Source organism: Mauremys mutica, chromosome 1 (assembly GCF_020497125.1).
Source record: "Mauremys mutica isolate MM-2020 ecotype Southern chromosome 1, ASM2049712v1, whole genome shotgun sequence".
NCBI lineage: Eukaryota > Metazoa > Chordata > Testudines > Geoemydidae > Mauremys > Mauremys mutica.
In genome coordinates this window covers 314,155,877-314,183,503 of record NC_059072.1, presented here as the reverse complement: position 1 = coordinate 314,183,503, position 27,627 = coordinate 314,155,877, and the positions used below count along the sequence as shown (strand labels likewise).

The following is a 27,627-nucleotide window of genomic DNA, read 5'->3' as shown; positions in this document are numbered from 1 at the left end:
CCTCCTTTAGGTATGAAAGCAAATCAGACCTATTTTAAAAAGATTGCATACAGGGAATAAATTAAATCTTTAGTACTACTTTTTCAGTGTTCCCTTTCCTCACACTTCCTACAGGTCTTCTCTCTTCCTTTCCTTTTCTTCTTTCACTTTTTGTTTGTATGTAAACCTTTTATATTGTATATAATGTAAAGTTTTATTTTATATGTTGTTGATTGCTGTACTGTGCTATTCTGGAGAGAGACAGTTTCTGCAGTCACAGCAAATGTTTTGTAATACAGGCTGGTTTTTCAGATTGAAAATATGCATATGCATGGGCTACATTTTTCAAATTTCAGGGATTTGCATATGTACAAAGTTAAATAGGTGCATTTGTAGCCAAGTGTACATGTGGATTTTCCAACTTGTGTGCAAATGTTACAGTAGAAATGCAAAAAGTGAATAGGTGCAACCATACTTTATCTGCTGATCATGCTCTCTGTGTCACTCAGATAAAAACCCAAAAAGTAAAAAGAATGATAAATACAAACCAAAACCTAGTAATTAATTCGGTGACTATTTCTGATAAAATATGAGGAATAGGATGACTTCCTAGTTTACTAAGAATACTTAGCACTGATATGGTGCTTTTCATGTTCCAAATGCTTTACAACGTTAAACTCTTCAGTCAAGGATTCTCACAAAGAAAATGTTTGGCCTTGGAGTGTGGTCACCAGTTCTTGCTGGTGGCCACTCTGACAATTTTTCCTAAAATATTTAATTAACTTTAGCAAAAACACATATATATATGTCCAAATCATTGTTATTTACTTATGTAGGGTTTTGTCTGCAGACTCAATAATAAAAATAATGTACAGTAGTCTCTTATTTTTTTACTGGACCAAAACGGAATAGAAACATAAATAAGGTGCTTTGCGTGTTCTTGTCTTTTTTTGTTGTTTGTTTTGCGCTTTTTTTATAATTAAGACTCGCTAGCTAGTAAGTCTGCTAGGTAGCTGGGAGGCACTGAAAAGACATATTAACAAAAATATAAATATCACTTTTTACAGCAGAGACTTACTCTGCCCCAGCAAGCCGGGGACAAATTAAGCCCTGGATGGGGAGGTGGGTAGCACACCAGCCGGGCCCAGGGCAATGAGGGGATGGATGGGGGACTAGGGAAGGCAGCAGGGGCAATGTCGGGGGGAGTGAGCCTGCTGCTGTGTGCCCGGAGCCCACCTCCCCACTGGCTCCAGGAAGGTGGGGAACTCACACCAGCTGTTGGCGGCCCCAGGGAAGAGCTGCTGCTTTCTGCCCTCCCCCGCCCCCCCATCACTGCCCAGGACCCTATGGCCACAAGAAAAGCCCCTGATGACCACATGCAGCCACAAGGGCTGCATTTGAAAAATGCTGATCTATTAGGTAAAGTTCTGTATTTCTCAGTCCCTCATTTATGAACCTTTATAATTTACTGACTTCACTAATTGATTTCAAATTCAAATGTTTCTTACTTGAATTTCAGTATTTCTCCTCCCATAAAATTTCCCCATTATTGCCAAAAATAAACAAATATATATATCTTTTACTTCAGGATCATTCAGTGAGCTTTTTGTCACGTCAGTGTGCTAATTTAATATTCTTAGTTGTGACATAACTGGCGTACTTATCCACCCTTTATAAAAGGAATTGTATGCTGTTAATTCAGAAGTGCTGCAAAATAAACCCTAAAATATATTTGAATCCTGTTTCCTCATTATCTTCTTGTTCCACATTTATAGCACCTTTTTATATAGCAGGCATTAGGATATTTCATTTTTAGCCACATCTGCTTGCAAATCAAAACATACAGAGCAATCCAGAGACAATGTTAAAATTTTGTTTTATTAAATTTTATGCAATAAAAAGGATATATAAACAAGATTAATATTGTTTGTACAAAATATGGCACTTGAAATAAAGACAGATAGCAAACATAGAAAAGATTAGTTTTGCTATTTATATGCAGTATGGTTCTTGAGATAAAATATAAGTAGCAAAAGTGTATTAAAAAAAAAGAGAGAAAAGTATAGATTTTTAAAATAGAGTGGATGGGTAGACATACAGAGTACATCAAAATATTTAAGAGGAGGCTGTTTTTATATCCGTCATGTCTCCTCTACCGTATATTACAATAACAATTTTGCCTTCAGAAATGGGTACTAAGTTTGTCTTACTAGTTAAAGTCATATATTTATTGAACATATATATTGTATTAACCAGGCCTTACACTGAGTATATTAAGAGTTCGTTCTTTGCCAGCCTGTTGTGATAATTGTGTTGAAAGTTTGGTGAGATATTAGCAGCATGTTTTATCACTATTGTTGGAATTATGTCAGGGCTCTTCAGGGCTGGAACATTAGTAATTCAGGAAGAAACACTGGCTGCTTATAAGCAATCCACCTTTAGTATTGTTATAACCACTAAACTTCCATCCATTCACTAAACAAGACCAACTGAGACTTGGATGATAGTACACTTTTGACTTTGCTCCCACACTTTGATCTTTCACCCTCTGTATTGGCACATCAGTTCACTCTTGCATAATAAATTATCTAATGAAAACTACAAGATAATTTGGTAGGCAGAATCTAATTATTCAAGTTTGTATTTAGTTGTATTTAGCCAGAAAACAGATGGGGAAAATTGAGTTATTTAAATATATGGGTTCCTTTAAGCAGAGGTGTAGCGAGCGCCCTCCGTACCCTCCGACCAGAGGGGGCCCCGCAAGGAAGGGGGCCCCTAAAAGTGGCAAAAAAATGTAAGATATAACTAGGTAAGTGACATTTATTGACGCTATTGCACAATCCATGTCAGTTTTACTGACAAAACCGTGAAGTCATTATGATAGATCATAATGCTATTGGCTACATCAGTTGTCTGTCGGTCAGTTTCGAATTTTAGTTGGACCCATTCAAAGAATGTGTATTTACGTTCATAATGGCGGTCGGCGGATAAATGTTATTAATTTAGTTGTAATAGAAGCGTGCTTTGTGATGTCTAAGAGAACGTATAAGAGCGGAGCAGTAAACGAAAGGCAGCAAAAGATGCCGAGAAGGAACTTGAGAAAATTCCAAAGTTGTCAACGTATTTTGCGCTGCAATCCAACGTACAGGTACAGGCATATAAAACGGACAGTGCTAGCAGCGACTAATCGTATCCAGAAGTATCCAGAAGTGCTTCAAGTGAGGTCGAAGGTGAAGCCAGTTGTTCTACCAAACAAACTGTGACATATTCCAGCTGCTGCCGGGAAAGAAGTATCTGAATCTGAACCACTGACTGATGATCCAGGAGATTGGCCGTCTATAATATCGGACAGGCAAATGTGTGACATTGTTGCACGTGGCCCACCGCAGCAGAATGAAAGTTACGAATTTCCATTTGACGAGGAAAGACGGAGGTTCACAAGTACTTATTTCTATCGAACCATGGCAAATGACGAGAAAATAAGACGTTCATGGTTAATGTACTCAGTTCAGAAAGATGCCATTTTTTGTTTTTGTTGTAAATTATTTGGCACTGGCGACATATCGCTACATCGTGAAACATCTGCTTGGAAAGCACTGTCAAAAAGACTTCAGCAGCATGAAACAGGCAAAGGTCATCAAGACTGTATGGTAAAATGGTTTGACCTTCGGTCAGGCATAGTAAACCGTACATCTATTGACCAACTCGAATTGCAGGCTTTTCTGAAAGAAAGATTTCTGGAGAAATGTTGTCAAACGCATGGTTGATGTCGTTGTTTTCTTGTCCGAAAGAAACTTGGCATTTCGAGGAAGTAATGAAAAGCTTGGCGATCCTTCGAATGGCAACTTTTTGGGACTGTTTGAATTGCTCGCAAAGTATGATACTGTCCTCAGCGAACTTTTACAGAGGATTAAGAAGGCAGAGACACATGTTCAGTACCTCAGTCCACAGATCCAAAACGAGCTGATTCAACTTGTTGCCAGTAACATTCAAGAGGCCAACATAGCGCAGCTTAAAAAAGCAAAATATTATTCAGTTATTTTGGACTGTACTCCCGACGTGTCACATGAAGAACAGATGTCTGTGGTGTTACGCTTTGTTGAATGCAACGGTGAAGATGGTGTCAATATTCGTGAAGCATTTGTTGGTTTTCTTAATGTTCATGATACAACTGGCAAGGGCTTATTGGAAGCGTTTCTTGAAAAGGCAAACAACTTAGGAATAGACATTGCTGACATGAGAAGCCAAGTTTATGATAACGGCGCAAATATGAGAGGAAAGAATAAAGGAGTTCAAGCCCGCATGCTAGAAATAAATGACCGTGCCTTGTATGTACCATGTGGAGCTCACAATTGGAATCTTGTGATCTCAGACGCGGCAAAGTCATCGAAATATGCCGTTGACTTTTTCGGTCTGATTAACAGAATATACGTTATCTTTTCTTCGTCACCTTTATGTTGGGATATACTTCAAGAACATATGCCAATATCTGTTAAAGGGTTATCGGACACTTGTCGGGAGTCGAGAATTGATGCTGTGAAGCCATTGCGTTATCACCTTGAAGAATTGTGCAATGCTTTGTCATCTTTGCGAGAATATGCGCTCGAAAAGAAAGATGGCAATACAGCAACAGAAGCCGGTGCGCTTTTACTACGTGGCCTTTTGTTCTGACTGTGTACACGTGGTACGATATACTATTTCACGTCAATAAAACCAGCAAATTAATTCAGTCATCAGATGTGTCAATTGACGTACTGCAGGCAGAAGTCGGTGCTACAATGAAGTTTTTGGAAGACTATCGAAATACAGGATATAACTCTGTGGTCACAAATGCATGTGAAATAGCAGAGCATATGGGTATTGAGCAGGTGTTTCCAGAAACCAGGGTGCGACGTAAGAAGAGAATGTTTGATTATGAATGTGCTGATGATTCGAGTCGTCTTTCTGCTGAAGAAAAATTCAAATCGCAGTTCTTTCTTGTTCTCACTGATCAGGCCATATCTTCTGTTTCGTCGCGATTTGACCAACTCGTGGAGTGGTATAAGTTGTTTGGATTTCTGTACAACGCTAACAGCCTGAAGCAGTGTCACAGAGAAAATGAACTGGAGAATCACAGCAAAAATTTTGAAAGAAAAATGGGAGACATTGATGCCAACGAACTCATAATGGAATTGAATCGTTTTATTTATGTCATCAAGAAAGAGAGAGGACTTGTCACGGCAAACAATTTTTTAACGTACATATACAAGAACAGCCTTCAGGAGATATATCCGAATCTTTGCATTTGCATCAGAATTCTTCTGACCACACCAGTTACTGTCGCTGGTGCTGAAAGGAGCTTCAGCAGAATGAAACTGATCAAGAATATCCTGCGCTCAACCATGACAGATGACAGGCTTTCTGCGCTTGCAGTTATCTCAATCGAAAACAAGATTGCCAGATCTCTGGACTATGACGCATTGATTAACCAATTTGCGGAGAACAAGGCTCGAAAGAAGCGCTTTGCGTAAATACGGAATACATGTACACTCTAGGCCTATGTATACATAATATGAACCCTGTATATTGTATAAAATAAATACCGCATTCCAGTTTCTGCATTGTAAGGGGCCCCGGACTTATGTTCGGAGGGGGCCACGTTCTTTGTTGCTACAGCCCTGCCTTTAAGCTTAATATGGGTATTTTTCTTAGGTTGTGTTTTTGGATATGTATATGTATTTTCTTTAGTAAGACATATTTGAGTAGTTGAGAGACTCTAGTGGTGTCAAGCATTTTCCTATATGCGGTTGGAAGATATCTGAAGTGGACATCTATAGCCAGTGTCAGATGTAGGTTCCAAGAATTTTCTTCATCATTGTACTTGGCAGTGAGCTTCGCTTTGAATGCTCTCAGCATGAAAAGCTGTTCTGTATCTCTCTAGTGATGATCATAGAATATCAGGGTTGGAAGGGACCTCAGGAGGTCATCTTGTCCAACCCCCTGCTCAAAGCAGGACCAATCCCCAACTAAATCATCCCAGCCTGGGCTTTGTCAAGCCTGACCTTAAAAACCTCTAAGGAAGGAGATTCCAGCACCTCCCTAGGTAACCCATTCCAGTGCTTCACCACCCTCCTAATGAAAAAGTTTTTCCTAATATCCAACCTAAACCTCCCCCTCTGCAACTTGAGACCATTACTCCTTGTTCTGTCATCTGGTACCACTGAGAACAATCTAGATCTATCCTCTTTTGGGACCCCCTTTTAGGTAGTTGAAAGCAGCTATCACATCCCCCATCATTCTTCTCTTCAGAGTAAACAATCCCAGTTCCCTCAGTCTCTCCTCATAAGTCATGTGCTCCAGCCCCCTAATCATTTTTGTTGCCCTTCGCTGGACTCTTTCCAATTTTTCCACATCCTTCTTTTAGTGTGGGGCCCAAAACTGGACACAGTACTCCAGATGAGGTCTCACCAATGTCAAATAGAGGGGAATGATCACATCCCTCAGTCTGCTGGCAATGCCCCTACTTATACAGCCCAAAATGCCATTAGCCTTCTTGATGATAGTATCAGTGTGGCTCACCCCACTGGTAGTATTTAATTAAAGGTACACTTTGTCAGCGAATTTGCACTGCCATCCCCTGTGCTGTATCTGATCTGTGGATAATACAGGGATTATTTCAGTTTTCATCGTGGTTAATTCAACACTTCTTCATAAATTCTAAATTATCTTAATGATAAGACAGGAAGCATTTAAGAAGAAGAGGAAAAAATAAAAACAAGACCCTCATGGGTACCATATGGGGTAATAGGAAATTTTGCTATCAGAATAATGATACAATTAAAATTGTATTGTCTTTAAGCAGAAAGACACATCACATACTTATCTTTACAATGGAAAGTCACAGTATCTTGAGTATCTTTTGTAAATATTTATATGGGGATACCCTGGGTAAAGCGTAACAGGACACAGAGTATGGCCACACTTCTGGAGACTTAAAAACCTTTCTCATTCTTTTGGAGAAACAGCAGTAGCTTTCACTGCTCCTCCCTGGAATTCAAATCTAGATCAGACACTAATTTTCACTGAACCTGCGGTGGGTCCACAGTTCCTGCCACCAATCTGTGCAGCAACCTTGCCTTAGAGTGAGCTGAGGTGTGTGACCTCTATGACCTAGGAGTGTCCTACAGATTCCATTGAGGCCACTGGTAAGGATAGGGCACTGGTAGCCTCGAGGCACTGGGGCAAGTTCCTACAGTTGGGATGTGAAATAAGTGCAATCCTTGTGCCTGCAATGCTCCATAAACGGTCCTTGGTTGGGTTGGGTGATGGAGAGCAAAAGGAGGAAGATTCCAACCTCGTTGCCGAGGAGCCTTGGAATTCCAGGGATAAAGGTGGAGCAATTCCTGGGGGAGTGAGTAATCAGTTTGACTTGTCCATCACCCAGAATGAGGCAGGGACCAGCAACAGTGATGGAAGTGGTACTGCCAGCACCAAATACTCTGGCTCTGGAAGCAGTGTCAACCCTGAAGTCATCATTGGTACCAAAGTGGCTGACGGTGCCAAAGTGCAGGGCTGTGAAAGCCGACGTGATAATATCTGTGGTGTCGACTGCAATGGTGCCAAGGAATTTCATGGTGCTGAGTTCCCTTGCACTGAGCTCAGGACTATCCCTCCTTCCACGGACTGTGGAAAAGGAATGTCAGGATGTGGTGCTGACAGACAAGGGTTCAATGACGTGTTCATCTAATGGGGCTATAAACAACACAGCCCTGGCAAAATCCTGCACCACAGGAGAAGTTGGGATGGAAGAGCAAAGGAGATCTGTAGCTGCCTGGTATGCCACCAGTGTGGAAACCATTAGTGCTGGCATTACTATTGTCAGTAGCAGACTCAATGGATACCCCATGACCAGAACCAGAATTGAGGGTACAGGGTCTCTAACCTCCCTACTCAGTACTTGGGATTGGTTAGATGTACCCGCACCATCCTGTGCACCAGCACTATCCCTGTGCCGATCCACCTTCCACAGGAAGTGTGTGGAAGAGTCCCCATGAGACCTGGAGTGATCTCAATTGATTTTATGCAACCAATGGGAAACAGCTCCTCCATCTCTTCGTAGAAGCACCTGCTCCGGTGCGTGAAGTGGCAGCAGACTTGGAACCCAAGAGTGACCTCCGATCTGACAAGGACCTTCTGCTGAAGCAGACCATATGGCCTGTTTGAGCAGGAGCTGCTTTAGGTGAAGGTCCCTAGCCACTTAAGTCAGTTTCATGAACTATCCACCGCAGATCTAAGGGTAGGTCTATACTTACCTGCCGGGTCGACGCGTAGAGTTCGACTTCTCGGAGTTCGAACTATCATGTCTAATCTAGAGGCGATAGTTCGAACTCCGAACGCGCTTCCGGTGACTCCGGAACTCCACCACCGGGAATGGCGGTGGCGGAGTCGACGGGGGAGCCACGGACTTCAATCCCGCAGCGTCTGGACGGGTGAGTAGTTTGAACTAAGGTAGTTCGAGTTCAGCTACGCTATTCGCGTAGCTGAACTTGCGTACCTTAGTTCGACACCCCCCCTAGTGTAGACCAGGCCTCAGAGGGGTAGCCGTGTTAGTCTCTATCAGCAAAAACAACGAGGAATCCTTGTGGCACCTTAGAGACTTACAAATTTATTTGGGCATAAGCTTTCGTGGGCTATAACCCACTTCATCAGATGCATGGAGTGGAAAATACAGTAAGCAGGTATAAAAATACAGCACATGAAAAGATGGGAGTTGACTTACCAAGTGGGGAGTCGGTGCTAATGAGGCCAATTCAGTGAGGGTGGATGTGGCCCGTTCCCAACAGTTGACAAGAAGGTGTGAGTATCAACAGAGGGGAAATTATTTTTTGGAGTGACCCAGCCATTCCCAGTCTGCGGTGTGATACACTGGGGGGGTAATGGGAGAGAAGGGCAGTCTGTATTTGGTGGTTAACACATCAACCACCATTATCTTGCCAATTCTTATTGAGATGGTGAACGTTCCGTGCTCCTGGTGATTATCATATTATAATCCTCAGTGCCTTGCTCGATGTATGTAGGAAAGCAACATTTTCCGTGACTGAGGGAGGCAGCAAGATTGCAGCCAGCAATATATCAGCATCATTCGTGGGTGTTATCTTTTATATGGGTTCCTTGCAGGATGATGTCGTCAATTATGTTGTCCTGCATAATGTGAACTAGGAAGTCACTTTTAGGTCAGGACATACCTTCAGCCTTGGCAAATTCAGAGTGCTGAGCCTAGGAGTCTCTTAAAGTGGCTCTGGAGGGGAGTCACTATTTCCATTGTTGTACAATCTGGGACTTCACTGGGCGATGTTCAGATGATGACATTAGTTTTCCCTTAGCATGTAACTTTTCAATAAGGTAAAGGCACAGGAAGTGCTTCAGGTTTATTATGGGCCATGACCACTGCCCCACAAGATAGAACTTTTTGGGTTGACAGCAGCTCCCAAGGTATTCACCAAGTGCATGTCTAGGATTGCAGCTCATCTGCATTGTTAGATGCTTCCAGTGTGTTTGTATCTGGGCAACTGACTCAAAAGATCTTACAGCATAGTAATTCACTTCAGACATATGAGTTCCCCTATTCATAACTCTTAATCTGCAAGTAAGCAAAGAAACCTATCTTGGCCTCAACTTTGGTTCTCACCTTCATAGGGACCACCCTAGAACCTAACAGTGCTCTGTCCTAATTCAAGTCTGGGATGAGTTCTCAGAACCTGTGGTCCAAGCTAAAAGACCCAGTGACATTGTATCTGAGAGCAATAGGCCTGATAGTGGTCTGTACCTTTTATCACCATCTTTGCAAGTTAGTGGGAGTGACCCTTGTGCATCTGGTACAAAAAACAAAGATTCTCATCGCAGATATGGTAACGTTACCTTTTTAGCAGCTGGAAGACTTTATGCTGTGGTTGACTTTGACTGAGAATGTCTTGTAATGGATGTCCTCTCAGCTGGTCCCTCAAGTGGCGATAGGTATATATCTTTTTATCTAAATTGGGATGCAAATTTAGACTCTAATTGCCTCTGATTTTTGGAAGCTTTAGGAATTAGATCTCTGCATATAACTTGCTAGAGTTCAGGGCCATTACTTCCTCCTACAGATCAGAGAGTAACCAGCACAGATTCTCAGACAGTGTGTGTATCATGTATCACTTTAATAGAAAAGGGAGAGATAGGGTGCTTCAGTGGTGTCAGAAGAAAAATTAGTCTTCTATGTGGAGAAAAGTGGCCTCCCTCCCCAAAACATAGCCAAAATCCTGAGCTGGAAAGATAAGCTTTCACTTAGATCTTCAGTGGCATGTTTGTTAGTTGCAAGGTGGGCCATTTGGACATGGCCACATTTTCTACAAGTCAGAACAGGTGTTCCACATTTTTCTTGAGAACTGATTAAGTTTCACAGTATATCAAATGCATCTATTTTATGCTGTGAAAAAGGGCTCCTTTATGCTTTTATTCCCCCTTCTGTTTCCTTTCCTCCCCAGAATATTTAGGAAATGTTTAGCAGGATTATTTAGCAGACTCAGAATTATTTTTAGTCAAGCTGGCATGATTTTCAGAGTTGCTGGTTTCTGTTCAAAAATCATCCATTCACTCTTTCCTGTGTCAAGATCTGCTGTCAGTAGAAAATCATCCAGATCTCAGGTTCCTTAACCTGACAGTATGGCTGCTGGGTTTCTAAGACAAGATATTTTATGATTACCTGAGGAGATCCAGGCAGTCCAGACAGCCATGTGCTTGGTAGTGTTATGCTACTAAATAGAATTGATCTGAAAAGTTTTCTCCAGATAGTTTCCTGTCCAGATCTAATTAACATAGGTTTCCCCTGGCTCTGGTGTAACCAAAGTTATCCCTGGCTACTCTAAAGATTTACTTAGCTGATATTTTTGCCTACTATGTCCTTGTGAAAGAGAACCATAGTGTCTGTCATCCTGAGAAGGGAAAATATAAAGAGCTTAACAATTTTTTGTTACCTCCCATCTTCTAGCCAATAACCTTTGGGACTAGAATTTGATGTTGAATAAAATCATGGATAGGCCTTTTGAACCCAGGTGGTGGTGTTCTTTGTACCGCTTAATGGACACTACCTCACCCACGAGGGTCTTGGAGTTGCAGATACCATCGGCTAACCACCTTATACGACATTCCACAAAGACAAGTGGTACATAAATCTCAACCCAAATTTTTTGCCAAAAAAGAATCAGATTTTCACCTCAGTCCATATTTCTTAGACAGAACTAAATATCGTAGAAAGTTCAGCAGACTACTTGTCTTTGCAGAAATATCTGAGACTCAAGTCATTGTGGTCCAAAGGCTAAGTGGATAATACTTATGCATCCAGTAAAGCTACAGAATTGCTGTCCTTGTACCGAATGTCTCATGACTCACTCAACCAGAGAAGTGTCAGCTTCAGTAGTAGATCCACAACATACTTCTATCTCAAATCTCTAGACTCGTCATGTGGAGATTGGTTCACACGGTCGCAAATCTCTGTTATCTCAACATTGCATGAAGGCTATTCTTCAGAAACTGTTTAACTTGCAGGGTTTCACAGCTCTTCAAGGAGGTCATTGTTACAATTAGCCTCCTACACCAAAGGTTTGTGGAGACAATGTCATTGTCCACATAACTGAGAACCATTACCTGGATTCCCCCCTATTTCCCTCATCTTACTTCCCCTCCTCCCCAAAATTCCCTAATTAATCTGCAAAATTATTTCCACATCATACAAGTATTTTTTGAATTTGCACGTCAGCTACTATATAAACCTACAAAAGCAAGGGAAATAGAGTTCACAATAAATGTACACTGTCATTTGTCCTTAACTTGTATTCATATAGGTTTTAATACAAACAAAACATGTTTCAATACTCTTTTTTTCTCTATTTGCTGGAATTTCTACAACTGAAATATAGTATTCCCTTGTGTATTCAGTTTTCCTATGTCTTGCAGTTATTGTTACTTCTCCATTGACCCTGTAGACCTTGAATAATTTTGAAACCTTTTGCTGTTAGTTTGGCAACCAGGAGTAGGTGCTCACAACTGGTGTATAGATGTCTTAGCAGATGCTGTTGGTGGAAAAGGGTTGGCAGCACTACTGCAGAGAATGGAGGGTAAAGCTGAGGGAGGAAATGAGATAGTAAAAAACATGTTTTCCAGTAGCTGTTAACAACTGGAAAATACCCCCATTATCTGTGTTTTAATAACCACATTGTTTGACTTTTATATTGTTTCTTAAATTTTATGTTATTTTTATGATGTTTTAAGTGATTGTCCAGTGTTCCAAGTGCCATGACAGCAGATGCTTTAAAATATTATTTAGTGAATATTTGGTAAAGACAGGAAAGTTCCCTTGAACACCACCTTTATGGTTTGCAACTCATGTATATTTGTTTGAAATTATTCCACACTGCAGAGAAGAGTCAAGTTTTGGGTTTTTTGATTACATAAACTGAGGACCTCATCTACAGTGGGCTAGGAGCTGTGTTACGCAGAAATGGCTTGGTTAATACCGTTCTTAGCTCAGGATAGATGGGGCCTCCTTTCCTGTCTGCGTGAGTCTAGAAAGGATTATGAAAAACCAAGCATTCAGCCTGTAGAGGAGGCAGAAGAAATCATAGAATATCAGGATTGGAAGGGACCTCAGGAGGTCATCTAGTCCAACCCCCTCTCAAAGCGGGACTAATCCCCAGACAGATTTTGATGCCAGTTCCCTAAATGGCCCCCTCAAGGATTGTACTCACAACCCTGGGTTTAGCAGGCCAATGCTCAAACCACTGAGCTAATCCTCCCCCATATAAAAGTAGTCAAGTAAATCAAGTGGGCTCTTCCTTTCCTCTTTCCTTTCCCTACTGTCCTTCAGTTAGCAAAGGAAAAAAAATCTTTAAATAGGCCCAGCAGCAAATGAGATCTCATTAGAGTAAAAAAGCAAAATGAGTTGCATAGCAGTGCCCAGAAAGCCAAAGTGAGAGCGCGAACGAGCACTGTCTCAATAAATGTAGCTAAAGAGTGATCATGTCTAATAAGTAGCGCACATGCAGACAGTCATACTAAATTCACATGGGAAGCCTAGCTGCCGGTGACAGGATCAGTGCAGGCTGATCAGCTGTTGCAGCAACTTGCTCAGGCTAAGACCAGGGCCAGCCAGCAAGGATTTCTCACCACTCCCCATTGTAACTTCTGCCTGTGATACAAAATGAAGTTTCCAGTGCTGGGAACTGAGATAAATAAGAGTGGACTTGGAGTAGTTTGTCAGGTTAGATCAAAACTCTGTTAGACATTTGTTCCATTGTCATCTTCTGTTACTGTTGTGTTCACTTGCTTTGCATTTTTCTGTCACAACTCCACTTGTTATCATAACCCCTTTGTACATGTTTCCTGTAATGTTGAGTCATTTACTTGTGTCCTTTGTCGGTTAAGAACCAAGTAGGTAGGTGTGGTTATTCTATGGTGGTCTTGCTTCTTCCACAGGTACAGAAAAATACCTGGTACTTGACAATGGAAAGGGATTTGTTTAGAGTTCTTTCCTTGTGACCAGCAGGTCAGGAACCATTCATTGACGGTGCTCTCTATGTGGGGATAGAAGGGCTAATAGAAAAAATGTCAGTGTTGCTTTTAATTATGCTAGAGAGGCAACAACTCTCCTGTTAAGGTTGCCTAACATGTTCCATTATTTAAAAAAAAAAAGTTGACACTTTTTTTTCTGGCATCTCCATGGTTTGCAACAGGACTTTGACATATGGTATCGGGATAGTTGTGGGATTGGGGTATGGGTGGCGCGTGAACCGCTGGCTCGGGGAGGCTAGCCTTCCACCCAAGGCCTTACCCCTTCTGCGCCTGCTGCCCGCCGGAACCCAGAGAGCCTCCCATCACCACAGCTTCCAGTCCCTGCCCTAGGCTAGCGCCTCCTGCTCATTGGAAGGGCGGGTGGCACGGCCGCAGCCTGAACCGGGGTCACCGCACAGCAACAGAGGGAGCCTGGGGGTGGAGCATTGTTGGGGCAACGCCTGGCTGTTTGGGGAGGCACAGCCTCCCCCAGCCTATGATACCTGCCGCCCATGGATCGGAGAGTTGCATTTGGTAGCTTCATGAACAGTGTTTTTGATTTGGCCATACTATAAGCAGTTGAAAATTCAGATATTTGACTTTTGCAAATTTTCAACTTTATTTTGTATGTAATAAAGATATAGAATAAATGTGGCAAAGAAATACAAAATGAGTTCCCATAATATACACAAATGATTAATTCAGGTGTTGGCAACCTCTGGCACACGGCTTACCCTGGCGGGCCGGGCCAGTTTGTTTACCTGCCGCGTCGGCAGGTTCAGCTGATCACAGCTCCCACTGGCCGCGGTTCACTGTCCTAGGCCAAAGGGGGCTGCGTGAAGCGGCACGGGCCAAGGGTTATGCTGGCCACGGCTTCCCACCTCCTCAATTGTCCTGGAGCGGCGAACCGTGGCCAGTGGGAGCCGCAATCGCTGAACCTGCCGATGCGGCAGGTAAACAAAGTGGCCCGGCCCTCCAGGGTGCTTACCCTGGTGAGCCGCGTGCCAGAGGTTGCTGACCCCTGGATTAATTACTTAGAATTGGGAAGCTTGGCGTAAAGATAAAAGCAGACTGTCTTTTAAATGTCAATTTGTTGGAATAGCAAAACATTATATATTTACCTATGTGAATATAATTTTCGTGCCTGTGATAATAGGAAGCCTATATATTTGTTTCCTACTATTTAGATAACTTAATAGGCAAAAAAAATGGCAATGCACTTCATAAATCACAGTAAAACAAGATATTTTAGGGAAGGAATGTGACAGATGAGGTCACCACATAGACATCATGTCATTTACTTAACTTAAGCCCATATTTTTTCCATAATGTAGTAGATGAACTCATTAGTTACAATGAAAAACAGTAAGAAAGAGGCATCTGGTATCCAACTGCCGACTTCTGACAGGGTTAAGATCACTAGGTCTAGTAATGTTCCTGCTTTGTCTACTGACATGGCCTAATGCTACAGAAAACTGATGAGGGTTGTTGAAAATTTACAAGCTGGCTGTCAGAATGTTATAACAATAGACAGATGTAATCAGTTATATTTTTGCTGCTGTTCATGTTTAACTTCTCATTTAGCTAAGGTGGGTTAAGTACTCAAGATTCTTCTGTTCTAAGAGCACCCACTCTATAAATTTAAGAGGATTGGCTAAATATAATTTGACTGCCTTGTGTGAAAAGATATACTCTTTGTTCCAGTCCTGCAGTCCGTAGAAGACAAAAGTATTATGAAAGAAAATCAATGGGAATGTAATAAAGCTTTGACATGCAGTGCTATAGCTAAATCAATTGGTTTCTTTGGTCCTGTGTATAAATTGTAATTCATCTTAAAAACTTTCTAGTAGGGCTGTCAAGCAGCAAAAAAAAATTGTGATAAAATAATTGATTAATCGTGCAATTAATTGTGCTATTAAGCAATGACAGGATACCATTTATTTAAATATTTTGGCTGTTTTCTATATTTTCAAATATATTCATTTCAGTTACAACACAGAATACAAAGTGTACAGTGCTCACTTTATATTTATTTTTATTACAAATATTTGCACTGTATAACACAAAAGAAATAGTATTTTTCAATTTCTCCATTACAAGTACAGTATTGCAATTTCTTTATTATGAATGTTGAACTTACAAATGTGGAATAATATACAAAAAGTAACTGTACTCAAAAATAAAACAATGTCAAACTTTAGAGCCTACAAGTCCACTCAGTCCTACTTCTTGTTCAGCCAATCCCTCAGACAAACAAGTTTGTTTACATTTATGGGAGATAATGGTGCCCATTTCTTGTTTACGCCACATGACTGTGAGAACAGGCGTTCACATGGCATTGTTGTATCTGGTTTTTCAAGATATTTATGTGCCAGATGCACTAAAGATTCATATATCCCTTCATCCTTCAGCCATCTTTCCAGAGTACACGCATCCATGCAGGGATTAGCACCACCATGTTGCGAGATTGACGCTTTACAAAATTACCAGACTTAGTGACAGGGGCAGGGGCAGGAGGGGGCTCCAGCCTGAGGCAGGGGATTGGGGTGAGAGAGGGGGTACAGGCTCTGGTCTGGGAGTGTGGGTTCTGGGGTGGGGTCAGAAATGAGTTGTTCATAGTGCAGGAGGGGGCTCCGGGCTGGGGCGGGTGTGTGTGTGTGCGGGCTCCAGCTGGCGGTGCAGGCTCTGGGGTGGAGCTGGGACCAAGAGGTTGGGGTTTAGGAGGGGGATCAGGGCTGGGGCAGAGGAGTGGGGCACAGGGTGTGTGTGTGCAGGCTCTGTGCAGCGCTTACCTCAAGCAGCTCCAGGAAGCAGTAGCATGTCCCCCCTTCGGCTCCTATGCACAGGCGCAGCCAATGCTGCCCCTGCAGCTCCCATTGACTGTGGTTCCCAGCCAATGGGCTGGTAGCCGCAGATTCAGTGCTTGTGAAGGGAGTGGGGATGGAGGCAGCATGCAGAGCTGCCTGGCTTTGCCTCCACCAGCAACAGCAAGGACGGGGAGCCGCTTGCAGGGAGCAGACCATGCATGCCCCCCCACATATCTCAATTTTTTTTATCATGGACACTTGTGTCAGTGTATGGACACATTGCTGACCCCTGCATCAGTGCTGATGACGGGTTCTGCTTGACAATGATCTAAAGCAGTGTGGACCAACGCATGATCATTTTCATCATCTAAGTCAGATGCCACTGTCCGAAACCGATTGCGGTTCCATAAGATTTGTATTGGGAGAGGAAAAACCAGGCTGGACCAGAATAAAGTTTAAAGCCAAGTGGCTGCGTTTCTTTGGGGGATAGTTACAACGTTGGCCGAGGAGGGGGGCAATTCTTAGCTGGGATGTTATCAAACAATACAAACACACCCAAAAATCATTAACAATACAAATCTATACTGCTCACTGCTTCACACTGAGTAGGCAGACACACCAATTACACAAGATGGAAATCGGGTTAGTCAGAGCGGTGCCCAGTGCAACACAGAAAAAAGAGACCCACAGGCCACTGCCTCAACCGCCCTTGCTTTCACACTAAGGGATTTACCGAGAGTGTGGTGCGGCTGCGATTGTGCAGGTTCCACTCTCACAGACCACGGGGACAGAAACCCCTTGGTCAGCTAATCCTCAGGTGGAGACAGCACCTAGCACCAAGCACTCCAGACAAAGACAGAGCAGTAACTCACACAACCTAAAACAGTCTACAATTAACTATCTACTAAAACCCAGAACAACTATACAAACTAAACAACTGTGCAATTATGAGCTCAATAATTCAACTCTCATATACTGTATACACACTTGGTACCGAGTTAGGGAGGGGGAAAAAGAGGGGAAGCTAGGTAAGCAAGATGTCAGAAATTAGAAAGCAAATACCGCACTCCAGGCGCAGCTGACCAGCAGAGCAGACACCAGAAGCATGACGAGCTGATAGAAATAGATCCAAAACGATAAATCCAAAGCGATGATAAATCCAAAACGACACGACACGAGCTAGCTATACCGGGAGGAGACCCTGGCTGAAAGGTTGATCAGGCCCTTCAGCTGACACGCGGATACTCCATACTACGAGCTAGCTATACCTGGAGGAGACCCTGGCCAAAAGGTTGATCAGGCCCTTCAGCTGACACGTGGATACTCCACAAAAATTTGGGGGGGAAACCTAGTTTTATTCGAAGGGTCTCACTCACTCATGTCAGCATCTGATTGGTCCCTGGCTCCTACACCCTTCAGGCTCTGAACTGTTGCCCCCCACGCCAACAGGGTCTGCACACGACACACTGGCATCTCTGCACAAGGCACTAGCCTGACCCCTAGATGACCAGGCCAAAAAGAGCGGGAAAATGCACACAGAACTATAATGTTGCACACCGCACCTCAGGGTTGCACACGACACCACGGTGTTGCTGGGCAGAATTAGATCTCTGCCCTCTCCTGTGGAACAAGAACCTGGTCCAAGATGGAGGCTGCCTTGTCCTTTTAGCAGAACAAGATGGCCGTGGACCGACAATTGGCCATACAGAGCCATAACTATGTATAGGGTTGCGACAGCCACCAGCAGAAGGTGGGGGGGAGGGCGGGTTTCGGGTTCTGTAGTTTCCGCATCGGAGTGTTGCTCTTTTAAGACTTCTGAAAACATGCTCCACACCTTCTTCCCCTCAGATCTGAATGCTGTAGCTATCTTTAAAATCTCACATTGGTACCTTCTTTGTATTTTGTTAAATCTTCAGTGAAAGTGTTCTTGAAACGAACATCATGTGCTGGGTCATCATCTCAAACTGCTATAACATGAAATATGGCAGAATGCGGGTAACACAGAGCAGGAGATGTTCAATTCTTCCCCAAGAAGTTCATTCCCAAATTTCATTAACACATGATTTTTTTTAACGAGCGTCCTCAGCGTGGAAGCATGTCGTCTGGAATGGTAGTTGAAGCATGAAAGGCCATATGAATGTTTAGCATATCTGGCACTTAAATACAGTAAAAGCTGTTTTATCTAACATGTTGGGAGAATGGGGGGTGCAGCTAAGTGAAAAATGCTGGTTAACTAAGAGGGAGGGAGTTTGGGTGCGGGAGGGGGCTCAGGGCAGAGGGTTGGGGCATGGGAGACGGTGCAGGGTGTCAGATCCAAGGCATTGCTCACCTCGGGAGGCTCCCTGCAAGTGGCGACCTGTCCTGGATACTCCTAGGCAGAGGTGCGGCAGACAACTCTGCGTGCTGCCCCCCACCCAGCTCCTCAGCTCCCATTGGCCAGGAACCACAGCCAAAGGGAGTTGCAGGGGCAGTGCCTGCGGGCAGAGGCAGCGTGCAGAGTGGCCACAAATAAAAAGCAACTTTGGATCATTTAAAGTATATTACTTATTGGGACTGTGATATTTTGGAAAATAATTTGAATGCATCCAATAAGAAATATTATAAAATGTAAGTCTTATGCAGAAATTACTGTTCATAATAATAAATCAAATACACTGTTCAGTTGGTTTAATGCAATCAGTTTCTTATGGAATTGATACTGTGGAAGGGCAATAAAGGAATGAGGTTAAAAGTTTGATCTCACTGGAAGTACAATACCTTTTAATATATTTGTATGTACAGTGGTTTTATTGGAAGCTTTTTTCATATATCTAAATTATTATAAATAACAATCCATAATTATTATAGTTTAATAATCAGGGTCTAGACTGCATTCATAAATAAATCAAATTTAATCTTAGAGCTGAAATGTTACGAATTGTCTGTAATAAACGGGGACAATAGAGCAAGTTAACTTTCTTAATGCTCTCTTTTGTTTGCGGATATTTTGGGAAATATGGTATATTTCAGTCTTAAATTTTAGATGGATTAATAAATAATTTTAAGTTAGAATCTTAACATTTCCCAGTTTTGTGATTTAGTCAGGTATGTTGTAATGGCTGCATATCAAAATTCTGTGTATCTGAGTAGAAATACTTTGTAATAGCAAAGCCAGATTAAAATATAATTCACCCTTCAGTTTGAACTTCAGAAAGTGTACTGGCACTGGGGCTTGACTTTTGCTTAGAGAGAGAATAAAGAGGTATTTTTACTTTGTGGTGATTGCTGAAAATTGTGTGTATGATATTTTGCAATTTCAGAGAAATTCCTTTATACAGGAAGCAATATATCATAATACTAAATTCCCTACATTTGTACATGTAGAGTATGGATTTTTATTGTAAACCAGATAAAAATTCAAATTATGGGCCATCTTTTAGTGTGTCTACTTTTGAATGATACTGTATATAGTCACTGTCTCCTCCTCTGCAGAATTTAGTCAACATGAATATTTACTGTGTCTGCTCTAGAGTGTCAATTTGACCCACTCCTCTTCCCAAGGAGCAGGATATTCATAGGAAACCAATAAAGCAGCTTCAGCTTAAGCAGAGCAACAGTGTTCTTGGACTGGATGTCAAAGCCCCTTGTTCCCTCCAGTTCAGACTTATCTTTCTTATTTTTGTATTGGGAAACTTAGTCTCAAAAAATCCATTAAGATCATGTCACTGATCTGATTACTTTTTCTAAACTCTATCGTGCTAGATATCTATGATGATAAATATTCTGTGGACTCTAGTAGACAATGTGTGTGTAATGGGGATATATCTTTTCAAGTGGTTGTCAGCTTTGCAGTACATAAATCCAGTTTCTGCTTCCTGATTTAAAAAGTGGGGTTGGTATCTACTTTGGAAAAGACAAGTCATTCTGTTTGTGAAAGTATATGTGTGTCATGGGGAGTGCATGCAACATTTAGAAGAAGAAAACGGTGTTCCTAGTAACAAATCATTTTCCTTGGGTCTTCTCTAGGGCTTGCAGTTCAAAGAATCATAGAGGATTAGGGTTGGAAGAGACCTCAAGAGGTCATCTGCCAGTATATGGTGTATAACGTTGTTATACAATTGTATATGAATTGTTCTAAGTTGAAATTAGTTCAAAGGCATGTATGTATAATATATACATATATTCTATACAGTTCACATATACAATGTGTAAATACATATATGTATGTTGTGTGTGTGTGTGTGTGTGTGTATATATAATATATAAAGATACAATATATTTGTACCTAATATACTTTTATAATGTTTTGACATTATAGTCCACTTGTCTATTACAATTTCAAATCATAAACTGTTACCATACAATTTCTGATAGTTATGTTAAAAAAAACATTTTATTTAGAACCCTTAATAAAGCAGAATTTTATTTACATATACTGCAGGATATTATCTTCCAAAGTAACCAGATTTACCATTTTCTCAGAATCACAAAGGCAAATACAAACATGAGAGGCCATAATTTATATCTAGACTATTCAAATTTTACTTTCAGAGTTTTTATCTCAAGTGTCCTTAATAAAAATAAATTGATATTATAAATAAACAAATCTTCAGTTTGAGTTCAGGCTTTTTGGCATTGAAAAGATAACCACAATGTGTGTCTCCCTGAAGAGTAATCTGAAATATTGACCATCTGAGGCAGGTCTTCACAGCTCTAGCCGGATTCCAATGGGAGCATCAGATTGCTATGCTTTTATAGTGAAGTTATTTGTGTGTTTCATTGTAAATAGTTGATAAAAGCAGACATTTGCAAGACGTTATTAATAAGGGCGTTGGACATTTTTCAAAATTCCACTGATTTCACTTCCCCCATCCCCTCAGTTTCTGTTGATATTTGGGATTTGAATCAACCTGGGATCTGAAAGCTGTGTTCATTCTTCTCTCAATATGTGCCAAAAAATCCTACTGGAGTTTTGAACTATTATTTGTCTGTCTTGCTTAGAGACTCAAGAAGGATTCACAGCATTGGTTCACATTTATATGTTATGTAAGATACCAGAAAGGCTAGACACTTAATTTTCTTTTAAATGGAAGTTTAAATTGTCCTGAAAGCAGTAGATATATTAAGCACTTGAAGAGATTTTAAAGCTTTTTTTGCACATATTTCCAGTGTCCTTACTGGTAATATATGTAAATTAATGTTTTGACATCTGATTTGTAGCTGAGTAGTGTGTTTAGACTACCACAATAAACATGTCAAGCTATGTTCTAGCATGCAATGTCCTGCCATTTAATAACTTTATAAGGAGTGGGTTGTATTTTTTAAAATGTCACTGAGATTATGTAACACAACTCTGGGCTCCATTATGCAGCCCATCATGTGCAGAAAATGTCCATAGAATCCAATGAAAGTTTTGTGTGCACTGCAGGGTTGCGTTCTCTGTTGTTAATTTGCTAAGATTTATATGCTTTCTAAGACTTGATAGCTTCTATCTTATAACGCTTCAGTGATATATTTGTTATACAACTCCAGACTAAGCTTTAACTATTGTTTATAACCCTTTTTCACTACAGAGACTCCTGCTGTATTTCCAGAGAATATCAAGGAAAAAGAAACACCAACACCAGTTGAAGATATTCAGCTGGAAAGCTCCATTCCTCATACAGATTCTGGTATTGGAGAGGAGCAGATGCCCAGCATCTTAAATGGGACAGACTTAGAGACAAGCACAGGCCCTGATGCTATGAGTGAATTATTGTCTACTTTGTCTTCTGAGGTAAAGAAATCTCAGGAAAGCTTAACAGAAAGTCCCAGTGAAATCTTGAAGCCTGCACCTTCAATATCCAGCATCAGCCAAAGCAAAGGCATGAATGTCAAGGAGATACTAAAAAGCCTTGTGGCAGCCCCCATTGAAATTGCAGAGTGTGGTCCTGATCCTATCCCTTACCCAGATCCTGCGTTGAAGAGGGAAGCTCAGTCAATTCTTCCTATGCAGTTTCACTCCTTTGACAGGTATATGGCTGAGTTAATTATTTTATATTGTTGTAATGCTGAGATTTGGAGTATTTATTTGTTAACATGTTGATAGTCCAGTGTGAATTCAGATTAGATAGTATTAAGAAAATACAGTTGCTTTATTTCTTCATGGCATTACTTAAACCAGACCATACAGTGTCTGCAAAAGTTATTTACATTGTTTTTCTTTCTAAGCACCCAATAAAACTGTAATTGGTGCTGGAAGAACAAGCCTGTTTTAAAGAACTGTTGATGTAATAAAACTTTTTTCTCTTTTAAAACCATATTTTGAATGGGAAAAAGTCTCTGTTTATATAAAAGAGACTGGCTGTGTGAAGTCACAACAAAATATTTCCAAATGTTTGTCATACCAGTCCTCTTCCAGTAGTGAAATCAGTCATGCCAGATTGTGTGCATACTTCCATAAGAACAAGATTGAGACTGAATCCTGTGTTTCATTTTTAAAGTTTTTAAGACCAACTTTTTTATATATTTTAAGGGAACACATTTTACATTGAGAGCCATTTTTTTTTTAAATTTCTCATGGTTGACTGAAAATGCTCACGCTGCTGGTTAAAGTAGCTTAATTTGAGGCAACCACACCAGCTGAATAAGTCTTAATGTAGGAGTTGTGTTGAGAGATGCAATTGACAATTACTTGTATTGTGTGTTCATCCTTAACCTGTGCAAAAGAAGAATCAGTCAAACAATGAATTAATTAAACAATCCAGCACAAGCTCTGATGTGTGGCAAAATTATAAAATAGTGCTTTAGAAATATATAGTCGAACCCATTTATCTCGACCTCGGTTAACTTGCCAACCCTATTAAGTCGACGTTTTAGTAGTGGAACCGCCAAACTCCCTCTTTGTCTTATCGGTTTCTCATCGGTTATGTCGATTCTTTAATCTCGCCGAACCCTAATATCTCGAGCACAGAAGAGCTTTTGCCACTAACCGAGGTCGAGATAAATGGGTTCGACTGTAACTCCGGCGGCGGCCCTGCTCGGCTCCTGCCGCATCCCTCCCCGGCCACGCGACTCCTGCCCTAGCCCCGGCTCCCCAGCCCCGCGGTTCCCCGCGTACCCGCCCGCCCGGCCCCGCTTCCCCGGTCCCCGCTTCGCCGCCCGGCCCCACTTCGCCGGTCCCTGCTTCGCCGCCCGCCCGTCCGCCCGGCCCCGCTTCGTTGGTCCCCGCTTCGCCGCCCGCCCGCCCGGCCCCGCATACCCGGTCCCCGCCCGCCCGCCCGGCCCAGCATACCCGGTCCCCGCCCGCCCGCCCGGTCCCGCATACCCGGTCCCCGCCCGCCCGCCCGGTCCAGCATACCCGGTCCCCGCCCGCCCGCCCGGCCCAGCATACCCGGTCCCCGCTTCGCCGCCCGCTCGGCCCCGCATACCCGGTCCCCGCATCTCCTCCAGACCGCCAGGCACAGCATAAACGGGCACCGCCCGTCCGCAAGGCCCCGCATGCCCGGTCGCCGCCCGGCCGCTCGGCCCCGCATACCCGGTCCCTGCTTCGCCGCCCGCCCTTCCGTCCGCCCGGCCCCGCTTCGCCGGTCCCCGCTTCGCCGCCCGCCCGTCCGTCCGGCCCCGCATCCCCGGTCCCCGGGTCGCCGCCCGCGCGCCCTGCCCCGCAGACCGCGTGCCCGCCCGGCCGCCCGGCCCCGCATACCCGGTCCCCGCTTCGCTGTCCGCCCGGCCCCGCTTCGCCGGTCCCCGCTTCGCCGCCCGCCTGGCCCCGCATCCCCGGTCCCCGCCCGCCCGCTCGGCCCCGCATACCCGGTCCCCGTTTCGCCGCCCGCCCGTCCGTCCGGCCCCGCTTCGCCGGTCCCCGCTTCGCCGCCACCGGTCCCGCTTCGCTGTCCGCCCGGCCCCGCTTCGCGGTCCCCGCTTCGCCGCGCATACCCGGTCCCCGTTTCGCCGCCCGCCCGTCCGTCCGGCCCCGCTTCGCCGGTCCCCGCTTCGCCGCCGCCCGTCCGTCCGGCCCCGCTTCGCCGGTCCCCGCTTCGCCGCCCGCCCGTCCGCCCGGCCCCGCTTCGCCGCCGCCCGTCCGCCCGGCCCCGCTTCGCCGCCCGCCCGGCCCCGCTTCGCCGGTCCCCGCTTCGCCTGGCTCCCGCGCTGTTGTCCCCTCTTACCGGGTCCCCGGCCGCCCGCCCGGCCCCGCTTCGCCGGTCCCCGCTTAGCCTGCCGCCCGCCCGCCCGGCCCCGCTTACCCGGTCCCCGCCCGCCCGGTCCCGCTTACCTGGTCCCCGCTTCGCCTGCCGCCCGCCCGCCCGGCCCCGCTTACCCGGTCCCCGCTTCGCCGCCCGCCCGGCCCCGCTTACCCGGTCCCCGCTTCGCCTGCCGCCCGGCCCCGCTTACCCGGTCCCGCTTCGCCTGCCGCCCGGCCCGCTTACCGGGTCCCGCTTCTTTGGCTGCCCGGCTCCAGGTCCCCGTCCACGGCCGCCCGGCCCCGCTTCCCCGTCCCGCTTCGCCGGATCCAGCCACGTGCAGGCACCGCGGTAAGGGGGCAGGGAGGGGGTGTTGGAGAGAGGGCAGGGGAGTTCAGGGGTGGGGGGGTGGATAGGGGTTTATCTCAATCATCGGTTATCTCGACTATTTTTGGCAAACCCCTAGGCCGGCGACATAACAGGGTTCAACTGTACTTCCGATTCGTATAACCACATCCTGAAAAAAAAATTCTGAGGATACTTCAAAAATAAATATTTCAGGTTTAAAATATGATAGAGGAAAACCACTACAGAAGTATGAAATACACACAAAAATTCTCATAATAGAGGATTAAATTATTGTCCATAAAATGCTAATGGAAACAAAATCCAGTCACTAGTTGCAGGTTAATGTAAATAGTAAGGAGAAAAAGGATAAATGAAAATTGCAGGATAAAAACTTATATGATGTTAGGAAGCACTTTTCATTACACAAGTATAGTGAAGCTGATAAGACAAAATTGTTGGAAGCTGCCTCAGTGGACAAATTAATAAACAGTGAGATTGTACCTGTTGGAAAAGAGAGGCAGGGAATGGACTGGGACTGGAATGTCAAAAAGAGAATGTGGTCTTCCCAAAATATCTTCGTTCTTTTGATCATTTCAGAGAGACAGTCTACTTATTGCCTACTTTATTAGGAAGAAGCTTTTTTTTCCATTCATCAACCTACATATGGTAATTTGGGTTGGTTTCAAGGGGGAAAAATAGATGAAAAACCTTTGAGGTTTTTTCTGTGAGAGCAACCATCATATTCCCAAATATTTTCAAAGCTATCTTCTTTTACATTTAGCAGTACTGCATGTACACTATTTACAAATTACATGGCATTTACCTAAGAAATAGTAAATACTCAAACTTTAACATATTAATTTTCCTTTTTGATTGTAGCACTGCATGTGGGCTCTAAGCCTACATCAGAATCTTCACCTGCACAGAGTCCTATTAATTTCAGTGAGACTCCAGGCGAACTTGTGCATCTACATTAATGGTTCTCAATACAGATTCAGGGCCTAAGGTTATATGCAATTGTCAGCTTTTTAATAACTTTATTAATGTTGTATAGACATTAAGCATTTTGTTGGTTTTATTTTCTGAGTACTACAGGGTCAAACTGTGTCCTGGCTAATGCAGTGGCACAGGTGTGTGAGGAGGTGCCCCTGCACTGGCTACCTGCATTGCTCAGTGCATGTGTGGGAGACGGGATGTAATGGAGTTGGGAAATGGGCAGACCATTGGCTCTACCTCTTACTGTGCTGGGTGGCATTGCTGTTAACGCTGCACTTGACAGCATGTGCTGCACTAGGTTTATGTGTGGCCCAGTTTACTCCCTCCCTTGATCAGCAAGAAAGCTCAGTGAAAAAGAGTGACTGAAAAGACTGAGTCCCAATCTTTGAATGCGCACTGCCTGCTAGTCAAAGCAGCAAAGAATCCTGTGGCACCTTATAGACTAACGGACGTTTTGCAGCATGAGCTTTCGTGGGTGAATACCCACTTCTTCAGATGCAAGTGGTGGAAATTTCCAGGGGCAGGTTTATATATGCAAGCAAGAAGCAAGCTAGAGATAACGAGGTTAGTTCAATCAGGGAGGATGAGGCCCTGTTCTAGCAGTTGAGTGAAAACCAAGAGAGGAGAAACTGGTTCTGTAGTTGGCAAGCCATTCACAGTCTTTGTTTAATCCTGAGCTGATGGTGTCAAATTTGCAGATGAACTGGAGCTCAGCAGTTTCTCTTTCAAAGCAGATTGTTATCTCAGGAGTTAGTCCAAGCGTAGATCAGTGGTTCTCAATGTTTTCTATACCAACACCCTCCCCTTACCCTCATCAGAGATGTCCTGGGGCACCCCTTAGCTGGGGGCTCTCTCCCACTTACTAATATGGGAAGGGCAGGCTGGTTGCAACAAGACAGTGCTCCTGATACATGTTGACAAATCCCAGTTTGACACATACCACATTCCACCTCTGGAAAGAATAATTCAGAGAGAGCCAGTGCTGATCAGTAAAGTATTTTGTAACAACAGAGCCGTATTCAGAAAAGAATGTAACATATCCTGTCAGTGGACAGCAAAACAGGAAGTTCTTGTGTTTGATTCCTTCCCACTCATACCAGACAAATATTAAAAGTTGGAAAAAGAAGACACACCTGTATTTTCATTCATTTGTACTAAGTAGAACTAGTTGCCCTTACTTGGCTAAACAGCAGTTCTTGTATCTATTATAAATTAGTCACTGGAAAAAGTGAACAGCTTTAATTTGACTGGCAGCAGCAGATTTCCCCCATCTGAGACTCAGGGAGCATTCAGTGTTTTCCCCAGTTATGTGAGGCTGGGCAGCTTTGGCTATTACATTTGGTGTTACTGGGAAATGCTCAGAGGGTTTTTTTATATATGGTATTGCTATTAAAATTGTCTTCTGATTTTGTAAACCTATAAACTTTACTAGAAGAATCTAAAGGTTTTCTTTTGTAAAGATGGATTCTTGGTCCCCAAATAGCTCAGTGCTCCATGCTTTCCGTGCTTGTATACATGCCCAGGTTCCCTTGTCATCTGCTACAATGGCTCCTTTGAAGTACTGTGGGTGCTGGCAAGCATTCTGGTGTATGCTTTGATCTAAATCTGCCATAGAGGAAAGCTGCAAGAGATCGATCCATAGAAGAGAGGAAAAAAACCACCATGCTGCCTGGTTCCATGGAACAGTGTAGGGAACATGCATTGTAATCTAATTAATTTCCAACTGGGAGACCAAAAGACCACTGCAGGGAGGTCCTAGCAGGGTAGGGAGACAAACCAGAATGTTATATGAC

At 43.5% G+C, this 27,627-nt stretch overlaps 1 protein-coding gene across 6 annotated transcripts in view; it reads left to right on the top strand.

Annotated features, from left to right (window-relative positions):
- Positions 1-27,627, top strand: part of NBEA (neurobeachin) — an 842,868-nt gene that overhangs the window by 359,497 nt on the left and 455,744 nt on the right. For all 6 annotated transcript variants that reach the window (XM_045015913.1, XM_045015904.1, XM_045015899.1 and 3 more), the window contains one exon: positions 21,902-22,340. In XM_045015913.1, the coding sequence (XP_044871848.1) occupies positions 21,902-22,340 (439 nt within the window). The remainder of the gene's footprint in view (positions 1-21,901; positions 22,341-27,627) is intronic.